This window comes from Platalea leucorodia, assembly GCF_965183815.1.
Source record: "Platalea leucorodia genome assembly, chromosome: 4".
Lineage (NCBI taxonomy): Eukaryota > Metazoa > Chordata > Aves > Pelecaniformes > Threskiornithidae > Platalea > Platalea leucorodia.
In genome coordinates this window covers 112712835-112725718 of record NC_138826.1, presented here as the reverse complement: position 1 = coordinate 112725718, position 12884 = coordinate 112712835, and the positions used below count along the sequence as shown (strand labels likewise).

At 44.4% G+C, this 12884-nt stretch overlaps 1 protein-coding gene across 1 annotated transcript in view; it reads left to right on the top strand.

Annotated features, from left to right (window-relative positions):
* CDHR3 (cadherin related family member 3) overlaps window positions 1–12884 on the top strand; it is a gene marked incomplete at both ends in the record, with an annotated part of 39977 nt that overhangs the window by 14601 nt on the left and 12492 nt on the right. Inside the window, 6 exons of the mRNA XM_082309715.1 lie at window positions 1984–2132; window positions 3428–3617; window positions 5259–5427; window positions 6938–7076; window positions 7180–7278; window positions 11319–11545. Of these exons, the coding sequence (XP_082165841.1) occupies window positions 1984–2132; window positions 3428–3617; window positions 5259–5427; window positions 6938–7076; window positions 7180–7278; window positions 11319–11545 (973 nt within the window). The remainder of the gene's footprint in view (window positions 1–1983; window positions 2133–3427; window positions 3618–5258; window positions 5428–6937; window positions 7077–7179; window positions 7279–11318; window positions 11546–12884) is intronic.

The following is a 12884-nucleotide window of genomic DNA, read 5'->3' as shown; positions in this document are numbered from 1 at the left end:
GAGTTTCAAAGGGTTTTTTAAATTGTTCCCACAGTATATGCAAGCACATCTGTTCTTGGTGTTCACAACACTACATTGGCATTCAGCCTTTTGAAATTCTGGCTGTTAAAATCAATGGAAAACTTGTGGAGTCAGGGAAACAAAGGAGAAGACAAGAAAACAAACACGTGCTTCCTTTGTAATTACATAGCAATGTCTAAAAGGTCTGCTTGAACCATCCTGTAAAAAGCCACTGGCAGGCGGCAGACAGATGGACAACAGGACACAGTCCAGACGTAGCTGCACAGGAAGCGGCCCCAGCTCCTCCCCAGCTGTACTAGTACTCGGTGCTAGGGGATGTGCTCAAAAACATCCCATTTCTTCCCAAGAGAAGTGGTGGTGGGGACTGCACAACGGCCGGTGCAGGGCGCAGGGGGGGCTGGTAGGGCTGCGAAGGTGGAGCTGTGGTGAGTTTGCTGTCCACAGGGAGGTGGGAGTTGTGGTCCCTGTGGGCATAGGGAGTTACCTACTTTGAGCCAAAACCAGTTAGAGCTGTCCCTCCCGTATTCCCCAGTGATCAGAGAGGCATTTTGAGGTGGCATTCTTGGTAGCAGTGAAGGAGATCTGTTGCTATTTGTTTTATTTCTGAGTGACTCTGGAAGCAACAGGAGAACAAGGAAGGAAGAGACCCAATGCCAAGAGTGAGACAGAAACTTAATAAACACACTGACTCCGCAGCCTTCACAAACTCCTTGTTGACTCCTGGCTGTAAATTAGGTGTTTTTACTGGGAAAACCCTATGTGGTTTCTCTCCTGTATGCTTTCCTCTTCATATGAGCTGACAAAACAGTTGGAGATACTGTGTCTTCTTAACCATTTTTAAAATTCCAAGTGGAAGCCTGGAGGCATGGGATCTTCTGTCTCTGCAATTCCCTGCTCCAATTGCTAAGTGCCCCATGATGTTGGTTTTTCAGAGGACAACGAAGGGGTCATGCTTTCCTATACTGGGAAATATAGACTAGTCAAATTAACTAAGTGGTGGCATAGGAAGCTTAAAATGTTCAAAAAGGATTCAGTCTTGAAACATACTCCTAATGCTTTTCTGAACTCTTGAGCACCTTCAACTCCCTTTGATTTCTAGAAACAGGAGATGTTTGTGTGTGTTTCAGTAGAATAAGTCAGCCGTCATAAATTCCTTGCAGTTTTTGTATTCTTGTCCATGCCTGTTTTTGTATGTGGTTCAAGTACCATAATTGCATACCTAAGTACCCATGTGAACATGCAACTGCAACCATTATAAGCTATCCTGCACAATTGCCTGCCAGACTATATCTGAGCTATAAAACTCACTTAATTCATGGGAAATTTGGGAACACTGCGATACCAAACAGCAGCAGTAAAGAACCATTTTCTCTATGTGAAATGAATCAGACAGACAGATGTTGCTGGGAGTTTGGAGCATGTTCATCTGGTGCGCACCCACAGGAGTGCTCTTCCCTGCCTCCACCTACTGCAGGGGCAACTCAGCTTTTTAGTAATACTGTTGTCCCCAAAAAGCCTCCAGCATTCATTCCAAAAGATAATTAATTACATTACTACTTCTATCTTTGTTTTTCTCTTGACAAATGAAGGAATTAAAGCAAGTGGCTTTACAAGCTGGTGGCTCTGTAGGGAGATGGACTGCATGACTTAACAGCCCCTTCCATCTTCAGCTTCCATGAATCTGTGAAAGTCAAATCGCTTTTACTGTGAAAAAGTTGCAGGTGAAGGACACTGACTTGTGTGGCTCTGTCATGCTTATGACCACATACCAGTTCAGCTATTGCTGCACGTCCAGCTGGCAGAACCAGTGACTGGGATATTTACTCTGACATGCAAATAGCCATCACTGAGCCCAGTGTGGCCGTGGCTCTGCTGCTACAGTTGGCTGCTCAGCTAAGTCTGTGATCAGCTGCCCTTGCAAACGCAGATGTGCGCTTTGATGAATTTTGTTTTATCTTGTAGAAAACAAAGAATCTATAGGATTCCAGAGGAGCAAAGCCCGGGCACCACTGTTGCCAATATAACAGCTAAAGATCCTGATGATGAAGACTCTCCCAGCAGACTTTTCTACAGCATCCAGTCTTCTGACAGATATTTCTCCATAAATCCATGTAAGACGAACAAAAATGTGCCTTCTTGACACCCAAAAAAGAGAGTGGCTACTTTGGAGAAAATGTTTTTGCCTTAGTTTTAAATTGACTTACTTTATTCCGTGGCTACCCCTAGAAATAAGAAATGCTCAGTATATTATTAGGGCCAAAGTCTTTGGTCAGCTGACCAAGATTCAGTAAGATATCCTGAAGAAAGTAGACTAAAGGTGACTTATTGACAAATATTGACTTATGGCTGGAGGGTGACAGTCCCTTGGGCAGAAGTAAGATAGCTGCCTTCTTTTTAATCTCTGAGGACTGCAGTGACCCTTCTGGGGCTCTTGAAACAGCTACACACAGATAGACCATAATGTCCTCTCTCCTGCCTGAAATCTGCTCTAGCATTGAAGTGCACAGCAAATCTGCACCTCAGCTTCATCCAAAAGTGTCCTCTCTCTGATGCTGGTCCTGTCTCCCTGTGCTCTCTGGGGTGCATACACCAGTTCCCTGAGGTTTTTGCTCCAGGGCTGGCATTCAGTGACTGCTTTGCTCCTTGTCTGCTATTGCTTTAGAACTGCTTATCACAGCTGTAAGAGGTGCCACACAACACAGTGCTGTGGGGGATCAGGATGATCCTTAAATGCTTTGGATTCCCTATGTCCTTTGGCCAGGTATTGCCACCCTCCCCCTCAATTACACTGCAAAAGGCAGAGGATATATACACTGTTCCTTTACTGCCTTTGTGCTCTGGGAAGTGTACTGTGCTCTGCCACAAAAATCTTCTTTATGAACAGAGGCTAACAGAAGTGGAAAAAGTTATTAAGTGAATGGCTGACCAGAGCACTTGGCGCAATCTGTCACAGCTAAGAGCAGCTCTGTTGATGTGTGAGTCGATTTAGAGGTGCTGAAGAATGCTTGAATGATAACAGTAGAAAGTGAAGCGGCCTTACTAGATAGTGAGCAAGGACAGCACAGGCATTAGCACGTCATTGTCCTTGATGCTCTGTGAGTGCACTCAACTCTGACTTGCACTAGCTCTTTGAGAGCGTAAGGGAAATCTAACTGCTTTCCAAGCCCTCTGCTGAGGCCACCTATGGTGTATTTTTGAGCAATCCATTAAAGTCTTACACAGAACTTTCAGAGCCATTTTGTATCATTTTAAAAAATAACTAAACCAGACATGATTTGCACAGAACAGAATACTTTTTATTCTGCTACCTGTCTGCTGAGGTACCCTGTCCTCTTGCACGTACACCATGAGTGTTTGTTACTTCCCTCCACGGTGAGCACGTAACTTCTGGCTGCTTTCTGCCCAGCGACTGGAGTGCTGCAGGTGACTGGGAGAATCAACCGAGATGCCCTTCCACTGCAGCTCCATCGTAACATTTCAGTGATAGTCCGGGTGGAGGACAGTCCCAGCGGCGGTCACGCCAGCGAAATGGAGATCACAATCATTATTGATGATATCAATGACAACCCACCAGAATGCAATCCTTCTACCTTCAGGTATTGAGACTCTTAATTGCCTTAGTGCTGCCTTGTTGCCCCAGACCAGTGTGCAGTCTAGGGCACATCAGTTAGGGTCCCCAGACCTCCCACAGCTAGAGGTTCAAATGGACATTTATCTTTAAGCCTTTAAAGGTTAGTGTTCACTGTAAGTGCCTTAGGGCACAAAACTCAATTTCCTGACATGTCCAAACTGGAAATTTGGACTAAAAATATCTGTGGATAGTCAGACACTTTATTTATCTTTCTTTCAGATACCTAAACCCTAAGGATATCAGAGCCATGTGTTAGTTACTTTTCTAACCCATACAGATCCAGGTTCTTCCTTTCTTACTTGATGCTAAGCTGTGTGGAATCATTCAGGAGGGAAAGCTTGCCAGTCAGTTCTGGAGTTTTGTTTTAAACTTCCTGATCTTCTCTTCTAAACCTCTCCCTGGTGACCTGCATGGTTTTTGTCTAATGCAATCTGTAAGGTCTTTAGAGCCCAGGTCACCTCTTGTTATAGGTGTCCTCTGGGCATAGTAACTTAGTCATGGACTTTGCTATGGCTATGAATGCTCTGAGACCTTTGTGGTGATCGGGTAGTTTATACTTGCAGATGAGGACATAACATTAACTCCATTTTACAGATGAAGTGAGTCATAGAAAGACTGAAGTCAAAATTGTCCATCTGAAGTGTTTGATGTGCCTGCGCTCTGATCTTTCAGGGTCCACCGCATTGCATAGTGCAGTTCTTCAGGTGCACTTAGGGTAGTTTGATGGTCCTGCAGATAAAAACCCAGCGTCTCAGGCCAAGAACCTATGCAATGAGGAATACTCAGTTAGTAGGTATCTGTTTAAATTGCTTGCTCACTATCTAATAGAAACGTCTTGCATTTAAATCACATAGTTTTACATACTGGCAGGAAGAGAATCCAGTTCTTCAGAGTGCTGCTTAGTTACAACATCCATGACAATAACACAACAGTCTCTTTGTTATCTAGTGAGCTTAAATTTTGAAGGAGACAAAAATCTTCAGGGAAAAAATGTGATCAAATAAACAACTAGTCTTATAGGGATTGCACAAGGGAAGAAAATCAGGACCTAATGGTATTTCAGTTGGTTCTTCATTTTTTTTTTTCATTTTTTGATTAAAAAAAATTAAATTGACACCCACCACCCCCAGTTCTATTATGTGCATCACAGGGACCCTCACTGTCAACAGCAGGGCCAGAAATGCTAGTTTCACAAAACAGCAGAATGGTCCAGCTAATATTAGGAAGGAGAAAAGAACAAGCTTCTCAGCAGGAGAGCATTATAACATACTGAAGAAATGAATGTTGTAAAGATGTTTTAAAATACTAATTACTAATTGAACTAACCTTGAACATTAAGATCTTGTGGTAGCTTCTGAAGTTTAGCTGAGTTCCAGGTTTATGGTTTGGATCTGGCTAAATGTTTATGTCCTGCCCATTGTACAGGGCTGTTGTCCACCACAGCGTATGGATCAGATACTGGGTTGCTTCATCAACTGTTGCCTATTTAGGCCTAGGATTTCACTTAGAAAATAAATGGAAGTCAATGTTTTGGCATGTAATATATGAATAGTTCAAGAGGAGAAATAGAAGTTGCTCTGATGGGAAATGTGTTTGTTTTAAACAGGAAAGAAGCGAATGAAAATATGACTGCTGGAACATTTCTTCTTGATCTTAGAAATTACTGTAAAGATATTGATGTTGATCCATCAAACAATCAATTTCATTTCACTGGATTATCTGGTTTTGGAAGCAATAACTTTGCTCTGCAGTCCACTGTGTCTGGAAGACTTGTGGTCAGTTGTTCGTGGCTTTATTTTAGATGATTGATCCATTTCAGAAGTCAACTTAGGAAATATTATAAGTTCTTTGAATTCATTGTCTGTACAAGAAAAAAAAGAATTACTGTAATTCATGTCACAGTGGGTATGATGTGGAGAATGATTGTTTTGACTGGATGTGAACTACATACCGTTGGACAGGATGCTTTCTATGGATTCAACAGAATTTGGTGAAGAGAGAACTATTTTCTCCAGTTTTAAATAAATGTGCTAGATATGATTGAAAAAAATCCTTTTCTAGGGAGTGTGAAGCACCAACTTTGATATGGATAAACAGAGAAATGTGATGCCATTTCATACCCATTTATTCATGACAGACTGTGGAAGATCCTTGCTATTCAGTATGAAGAATTGAAATACTTGAGAAATCCCACACTCAGTAACTACTTCCCAGCTTCACTGGTCAGAATTGTAAAACCACTTTGAGTGGTAAATTTTCGCAAAAGTGTGGTGGGATTTGCAGTTGTGTTATTTTGCATGTCAAAATATGAGTTTCTTATGCTGACAGCTGCTGGCATATTTGCATTGGCCAGAACCCCCACCAGTTGCTGGACATGTGTGATGGTGGTTGTTTCATTGCTTTAAAAAGAAACGTGGACAAATACAGAAAAAGGGAAACATAACAAAAAATAGGCATTCTGTCTAAAAGACAAGAGTGCTACAGGAGCAGTAAAACAATTTTGTACGGCTTACTTTAATTTTTGATCTGAGGTATACACATCAATAAGCACTGCCCTTAGCTGCTTCATCTGCCAACATAAAAAGCATTTTCATTGCTGCACTGGATACGATTGTTGTCAGCCCTTTGATCACCACATATGTATAATGTAAGAGGCTATCTGAAGTGTCCTGCCCCTGCAGGAATTTCCCTGTAAGTGATAAACAGTGGATGCTTGTGCTTTAGTCCTGTTGCCCCAGAGTTTATGAGGCTCCTACAGAAAGACAGAGAGTTCAGGAGATTAGGATTTAAATCTGCGTGAGCCACCATTTAGTAACAACTTGGTTCCTGGATAAACACTTGTGGCTGAACCTGATACCTTTAATACATGTCTGCAAGCATGAGCCCAAGGAGTAACTGTTACTATTTAGCAATAGCAGATTCTTGTTGAGCCAACAAAGGGCACAGCAAATAGCCAGCTCATTACATACTCTTTGAATTAACCAGGTAAAAGGCCAAGACCTTATGATCCAAATGATAAAACTTCTTGCACTTAAGGGGAAGATATTTTGTTGGCAGAAAGAAAGAGTTTTGAATTGTCAAGAGACACCAGAGCGTGAACATGTAGAAAAAGCCTGGAATTCAATCCTGTAATTGATTAATAGCCTATATTACTCTTACAAAGCAATTCTATATACCCAAGGGGGAGACCACACTTAAAGAACGCTGAAAAAAGTAATTGCCATCATGTCTGTTGTAGCTTTTTGTAAGGAAGTATAAATACATTTGTGTTTCTTTTTAATTTAGATGACTGAAGGTATTGATTTAGAAAACCCAGCTAATCTAGGAGTTGAAGTTTATTCTTTGACTGTCAGGGTGCAAGATATTGCCCGTCCTAACTACTCAAGCAAGTATCCCTTTTACACTTTTGATATTTCCCTGTGCTGTAACAGCGTGGAGAGAAGAATACCATATGTATTTTGAATATATGCATGAGAAAATTTCACAGCCATACTTAACTATGATTTAATCTTCTGTTATATTTCCAGATATCATCTACATTTACATCAGGATAAAGCCAGTGAATGAATTTTCTCCAGTCTTCAGTAATTTATCATATGAATTTAATGTCCCAGAAATTACTAAAGGTACAGTAAATAGCACCTACATGATAGAAATAATGTTGTCATGTTGATAAGTACCTTTTTGCTCCAAATGGATTTTCATATATTTGAATGAGGAGAATGGCTCAAAGTTCCAGTTCAACCAGGGTCTCACTGTACAACCACCTACTACCCTTAAATAGACAAAACTGGCAACAACTCCAATTGTACAGATGGAAGCTGAGACAGACAAATTCAGCAATTGCACAAGAAATCTGTGACAGAGCCAGAAACTGAACTCAGATGTCTTGTTTTAGACTATCTTTCTGCTCTTGCTAAATTAGCCTTTTGGAGGGACTGTGATGGTGCAAAGAAGCTGCTATAGACTGGCACAGACGAGTGAGGACTTCCTTGGCCCAGGCATGATGCAGGATGGCCACCCCCACTGTCACCTTCGACCCAACTCACCTCGGGTGCAGTGGGTACCCTGGAGATGGGGTGGGATGGGAGCGCTCGGAGGGGGAGGCTTTGCTCACCAGACGGCAGCCAGAGCAGCTCCTCGTACCCAGAGCCAGGGTCCTTCCCATTCCTGCAACAGCCCAGGACCAGTGGCTGCAAACATGGCCTTAAAACTGAAGTTGTTGAAACTGCTCACATGCTTGACTCCCACCTCGGCACCCTTCCTGTGCCCTGGTGAGTCTTGCATCTCAGAGTTTGCAGAGCCCTGCCACGGCATCTTCCCTCATTGGTAATCCTCATGTGCCAGGTGCAACTGCCACCCTGCTCTGTGCTGTGCTGCTTGGGGCACAGAGGAGTTGGCACGGGAATGGCATCTTCTCCAGCTTCAGCTTCTCCCTCATACGACCCAATGTAGCAAACAGAGGCCTTCTGTCCCAGGACCTCACTTACTGGCTTTATTCTGTTGGCTGAGAAAAAATTGAGAGGTCCATTAGGTACATGCTGGATAAATCTTGACCCTCATTCATAGAATCACAGAATCATAGAATCATAGAATCATAGAATGGTTTGGGTTGGAAGGGACCTTGAAGATCATCTGATTCCAACCCCCCCTGCCATGGGCAGAGACACCTTCCACTAGACCAGGTTGCTCAAAGCCCCATCCAGCCTGGCCCTGAACACTTCCAGGGATGGGGCATCCACAACTTCTCTGGGCAACCTGTTTCAGTGCCCCACCACCCTCATAGCGAAGAATTTCTTCCTTATATCTAATCTAAATCTACCCTCTTCCAGTTTAAAGCCATTACCCCTTGTCTTATCACTATGTGCCCTTGTAAAAAGTCCATCTCCAGCTTTCTTTTGGGCCCCCTTCAGGTACTGGAAGGCCACAATAAGGTCTTCCCGGAGCCTTCTCTTCTCCAGCCTGAACAACCCCAACTCTCTCAGCCTGTCCTCATAGGAGAGATGCTCCAGGCCACTGATCATCTTTGCGGCCCTCCTCTGGACTCGCTCCAACAGGTCCCTGTCCTTCTTATGTTGGGGGCCCCAGAGATGAATGCAGTACTTCCTAGGATCACAGAGAAGTTGAAGACATAAGGAACCTCTGGGGGTCTCCAGTCCAACTCATACTCAAAGTGAAGCTAATTTCAAAGTTAGATCAGGTTGCTCAGGGCCTCATCCAGTTGAATTTTGAAAATCTCCTAGGATGGAGACTCCAGAGCCTCTCTGAGTCCCTGTTCCAGCTAAGCAACCTTCATTCCAGGTAATTTTACCTTGCACCCAGCTGGAATTTCCTATGTTGCAGCTTGTGTCTGTTCTCTGTTGCCCTTTCACTGTCCCCTTCTGAGAAGAGTATATCTTGGTCTTCTGTATTATCGCCCTTTAGGTAGTGGAGCAAAGCAATTAAATCCCTGCTTTGCCTTCCCTTCTCCAGCCTGAAAAAACCCAGCCTCATCAGCCTCTCCTCCTGCATCCTCTGCTCAACCGCCTGCCATCCTAGTGGCCCTTCCCAGCCTTTTTCCAGTTTATTAGCATCTCTCTTATACCTGGGCCCCCAAACAGCTAGCTTTATGAGTGCTGAGCAGAGTGGGGTAGTCACTTCCCACCATGTGCTAGTAACACACTTGTTAATATAGCCCCAGTATGCAGTCTCCATTCCCTCTAGGGTTCTCTGGTGGCTCATGTACAACTTGTCCACCAGGGCCTGGGGTCCATTCCTGCAGAGCTGCTGCCTGCTCAGTCAGTCCCAGCCTGTGCTGATGCATGGGCTTGTTCTGGCCCAGGTGCAGGACTTTGCATTTGTCTGTGCTGAGCTCCACAAGTCCTGTTGGTCCGTAGCTCCAGCCTGCTGGGCCCCCTCTGAACGGCAGCCTTGTCCTCCAGCACGTCCAACACTGCCCCAGGCTGCTGTTACTCACAAGCCTGCCCCAATGGCCACGTCACCGAGCAAGACGTCCAACTGCATCACTGCATCTGAGTGGAACATGGTGAAGCTGCCCATGAAACTCCAGGAGATTTAGCAGCCAGATAATCTAGTATCTGCTTGAATTCATCAAATCATTCTGGCCACGGCAGGCTCAAAGCACAGGCGAAGGAGCTGTGGCTGTGGTCAGCAGACCTGTGGGCTCTATGGTGCTTTTGTGTCCATTTGCCTAAGCCAGGAGGCAGGGGGTGGGGAGAGGAAAAGGCGTGCTTCGAGCAGCCCTGCCAGCCTGCTCACAACCTCCTCTCTCTTGCCATGGGTGAAGGAGCAAGCCCAAATTTCCAGCCCTCACCCTCAGCTCTCTGTTTTCTTCTTTCTCTGGTCAGGAGAATCCTGCCAAGGTCCACAGGTATGCAAAAATCACTCCTGCCTGCCCTGTGGAGAAGCCATCATCGGCCACTGCTGAGGGCGGTGCAGCTGCAGCATGGCCTGGGAGGGAGCTGGAGAGACTGGGGAGGCTGGGGCTGGCTCCTGGGGGGTCTGCCTGGCAGAGGGACCCTGGCAGCCCTGGCCCCTGCAGGAGCCAAACTGCCAGGAAAGCAAGGAGGGCTAAGGGGGGACAAGGAGGCACAGGGCGGCCATTCAGCAGAGGACCCCGACCTTCAGGTGTTCATACCAGTGCCTTGCATTGCTCAGCAGCCTGTTGTTCTTGCCCAGCAGCCTGTTGTTCTTGCCCAGCTTTTATTTCTATGTTGCATGGATGGAGCTTGGCTTTCTACACTATTTCCTAGTGGATATGATGCAGTGAATTTTGCGGCATTTCCTATTGTGTGTGTCTCTCCTCATACCACTGACGTGCACCTTAGAAATATAATACTTGAAACCCATCTGTGACATGGATATGTCTGTAAACCTCTCTGTGTCAGTCACAGAACTTTGCTGGATACTGAGACTATCAAGAGAAATGTTTTTTTGGACTCAGACTGCCTTTTGTTTTGAGCTGAGTTGACATTAAGAGGGTGCTTGCTATTGCTGTACCAAACAGGAGCCAACGGTTTGCAGTAGGGCTGGAGTTCACAGGGTCAGGAAAGAAAAAAAAATGCCAAACATTTGTTTACGTCCTCCTTCTGTCTTACTCCGTGCATGTGGACTACTCATCCTGTTATCCCCGGGTCATGTGGATGCATTTAGCATTGAATCAATGTCTGCAGAGATGGGTGTGCACAGTCCCATCTTCGTTCTCACAGTCTACAGCACTGCCATTTGTAGTTTGCTTTGTAAATGCTCAGCACAAAGGTAATTGAAACCACCTTTCAAACACCTCGGAAGGAACAGCAGCAATTGCTTTTCAAAGCAAAGAGCCTTGTTCCTCCAACCAAGACAGCGCTCGGGCTGCCACAAGGCAGGAGTTCTGTGCATGCTGGTGCAGGGCTTGGGGTGGCCCTCACCACCAGAGCACTTCTGTTGTGGTTCTCTACAGACGCCTCATGTTTTGGTATTTATTGCTAGCAGGCAAGCCCATACACGGCAGAGCCATAGCACAGCATGGTGACCTAGTATTTCTCACACCTTTGATTTACTTTTTTGGGGTGAAAAACTCTAAGCCAAATCTTTACTTCAGTTTCATCAAGTTTTGGTTGGAACAAGTACTCTCTATTTCCTTTTCCTTAAAATGTTAATGAAATATGGATTTTCTGTCTCTCAGTTGGATCCAGCATTGGAAGAGTGAATGCCAGCGACAAAGACTGGCCACCCAGTGTCATCACTTATTCCATTGTAGCTGGAGGAGGCACCAGGGATTACACAAATATCTTCTGGATCAGCCCAACCAAAGGAGATGTGAAGATTTTAGCTAGATTAGACTATGAAACAACTCAGAAACACATTCTCACAGTACAGGCCTCAGACCAAGAGAAGACTGCAACAGCATCTGTGAGTAAATTCACTCTACTTCTCCCCCTTTATCTACATTTTTCTCTCTTTTTCCTGACAATAATGGTAAGACATTAGGCAAAGCACTTTGGTCTGTAAAAGGCAAGTCCACCCCTGCACAGAGCTGTATATTAGTCAGATGAAAGAGGTTGCAGTCACTCAGTCTTGCGTTATTTCTTACAAAAAGGAATTAAAGTAATACTTTTGTATTTTTAACTCCGTGGGTTTTGTTTCTCAGTCTTTTTTTCTTATTTCACCAGGGCAGTGAAATTGTTTTCTGTGTCCTAGACAATTTAAGATATTCGTTTTGGCTACATATATACTGGAAAATAGAAAAAGGAAAGGGTCTTGAGGCCAGGTAGCACAATATAATTTTAGCCATGCTTAGTGCCAAGTCCTTTTTGGACCTCATGTAGTGCCCCTTGGCCCTCAAACATACTTTTGATTTTGTATGTGATGTTTTTTCACTGTAAAGTGCCCAAAGTCATGCGAGAATCGTGTTGCAACCCATCAGAGTTGTGTTTTCATGGGGTAGGACAGAGGGGATGTGCTGCATACCTTGGGATGGGATGAGGGCTTGGGCAGCCTCTTGGGATAATGTCAGAAGGCCCACCCAGTACAGCTGTGTCCACCTGGCCTACTGGGAATGCACCCTTACATGTGCCTTCCCCTGACCGTGATCTAGTTTTGTCCTTGATGGTGCTACCTGGCAGGAGCCAAGAGCATGACAGGGAGCACGACAACATTAAACAGTAGGGTTTTGCTCAAGTTTGCTGCCCAGACCTATTTTATTCAGAAGAAAAAATATAGATGGTATATACACAAAGGTATTTTACAGTCACTTCTTTCAAAGAATCCCAGTGTCCTTCACATACAGACTCCTTTTTACTCCTTTTCACACCTTCTTCCTCATGACTAGCTTACCTTACATTTGATTTTTGCACATCTGTTGGGGGGGATACAGGTACTAGGCCTGCTTTCTATTCCAGCCAGGCACCACCCATGGAGATGCTACGTGGGAGGTACTTAATTTCTTTATCACCTGTAATATTTCAAGGTGATCATTAAGGAAAATTTAGCATCAGGAGCTTGTAACGATGACAAGTTTTCTGTTGTATGTTAAAGATAAACAGACATTAGAGGAAAGAGCTTTGAGAAGGGTAACCTTTTTCTCTCAGCCAGCTAATCCCAGCTGACATTAATCACATCTGGCGCTACCCGGGGAGCTCCCAGCCATGCAGAAGACCATTACCAGCATTTCTCTCTCATTGGGAACAATCAGTCTATAAGGAATCTTCCTTCCTTTCATGGATCATGCTCTGAATTATTATTAAATATG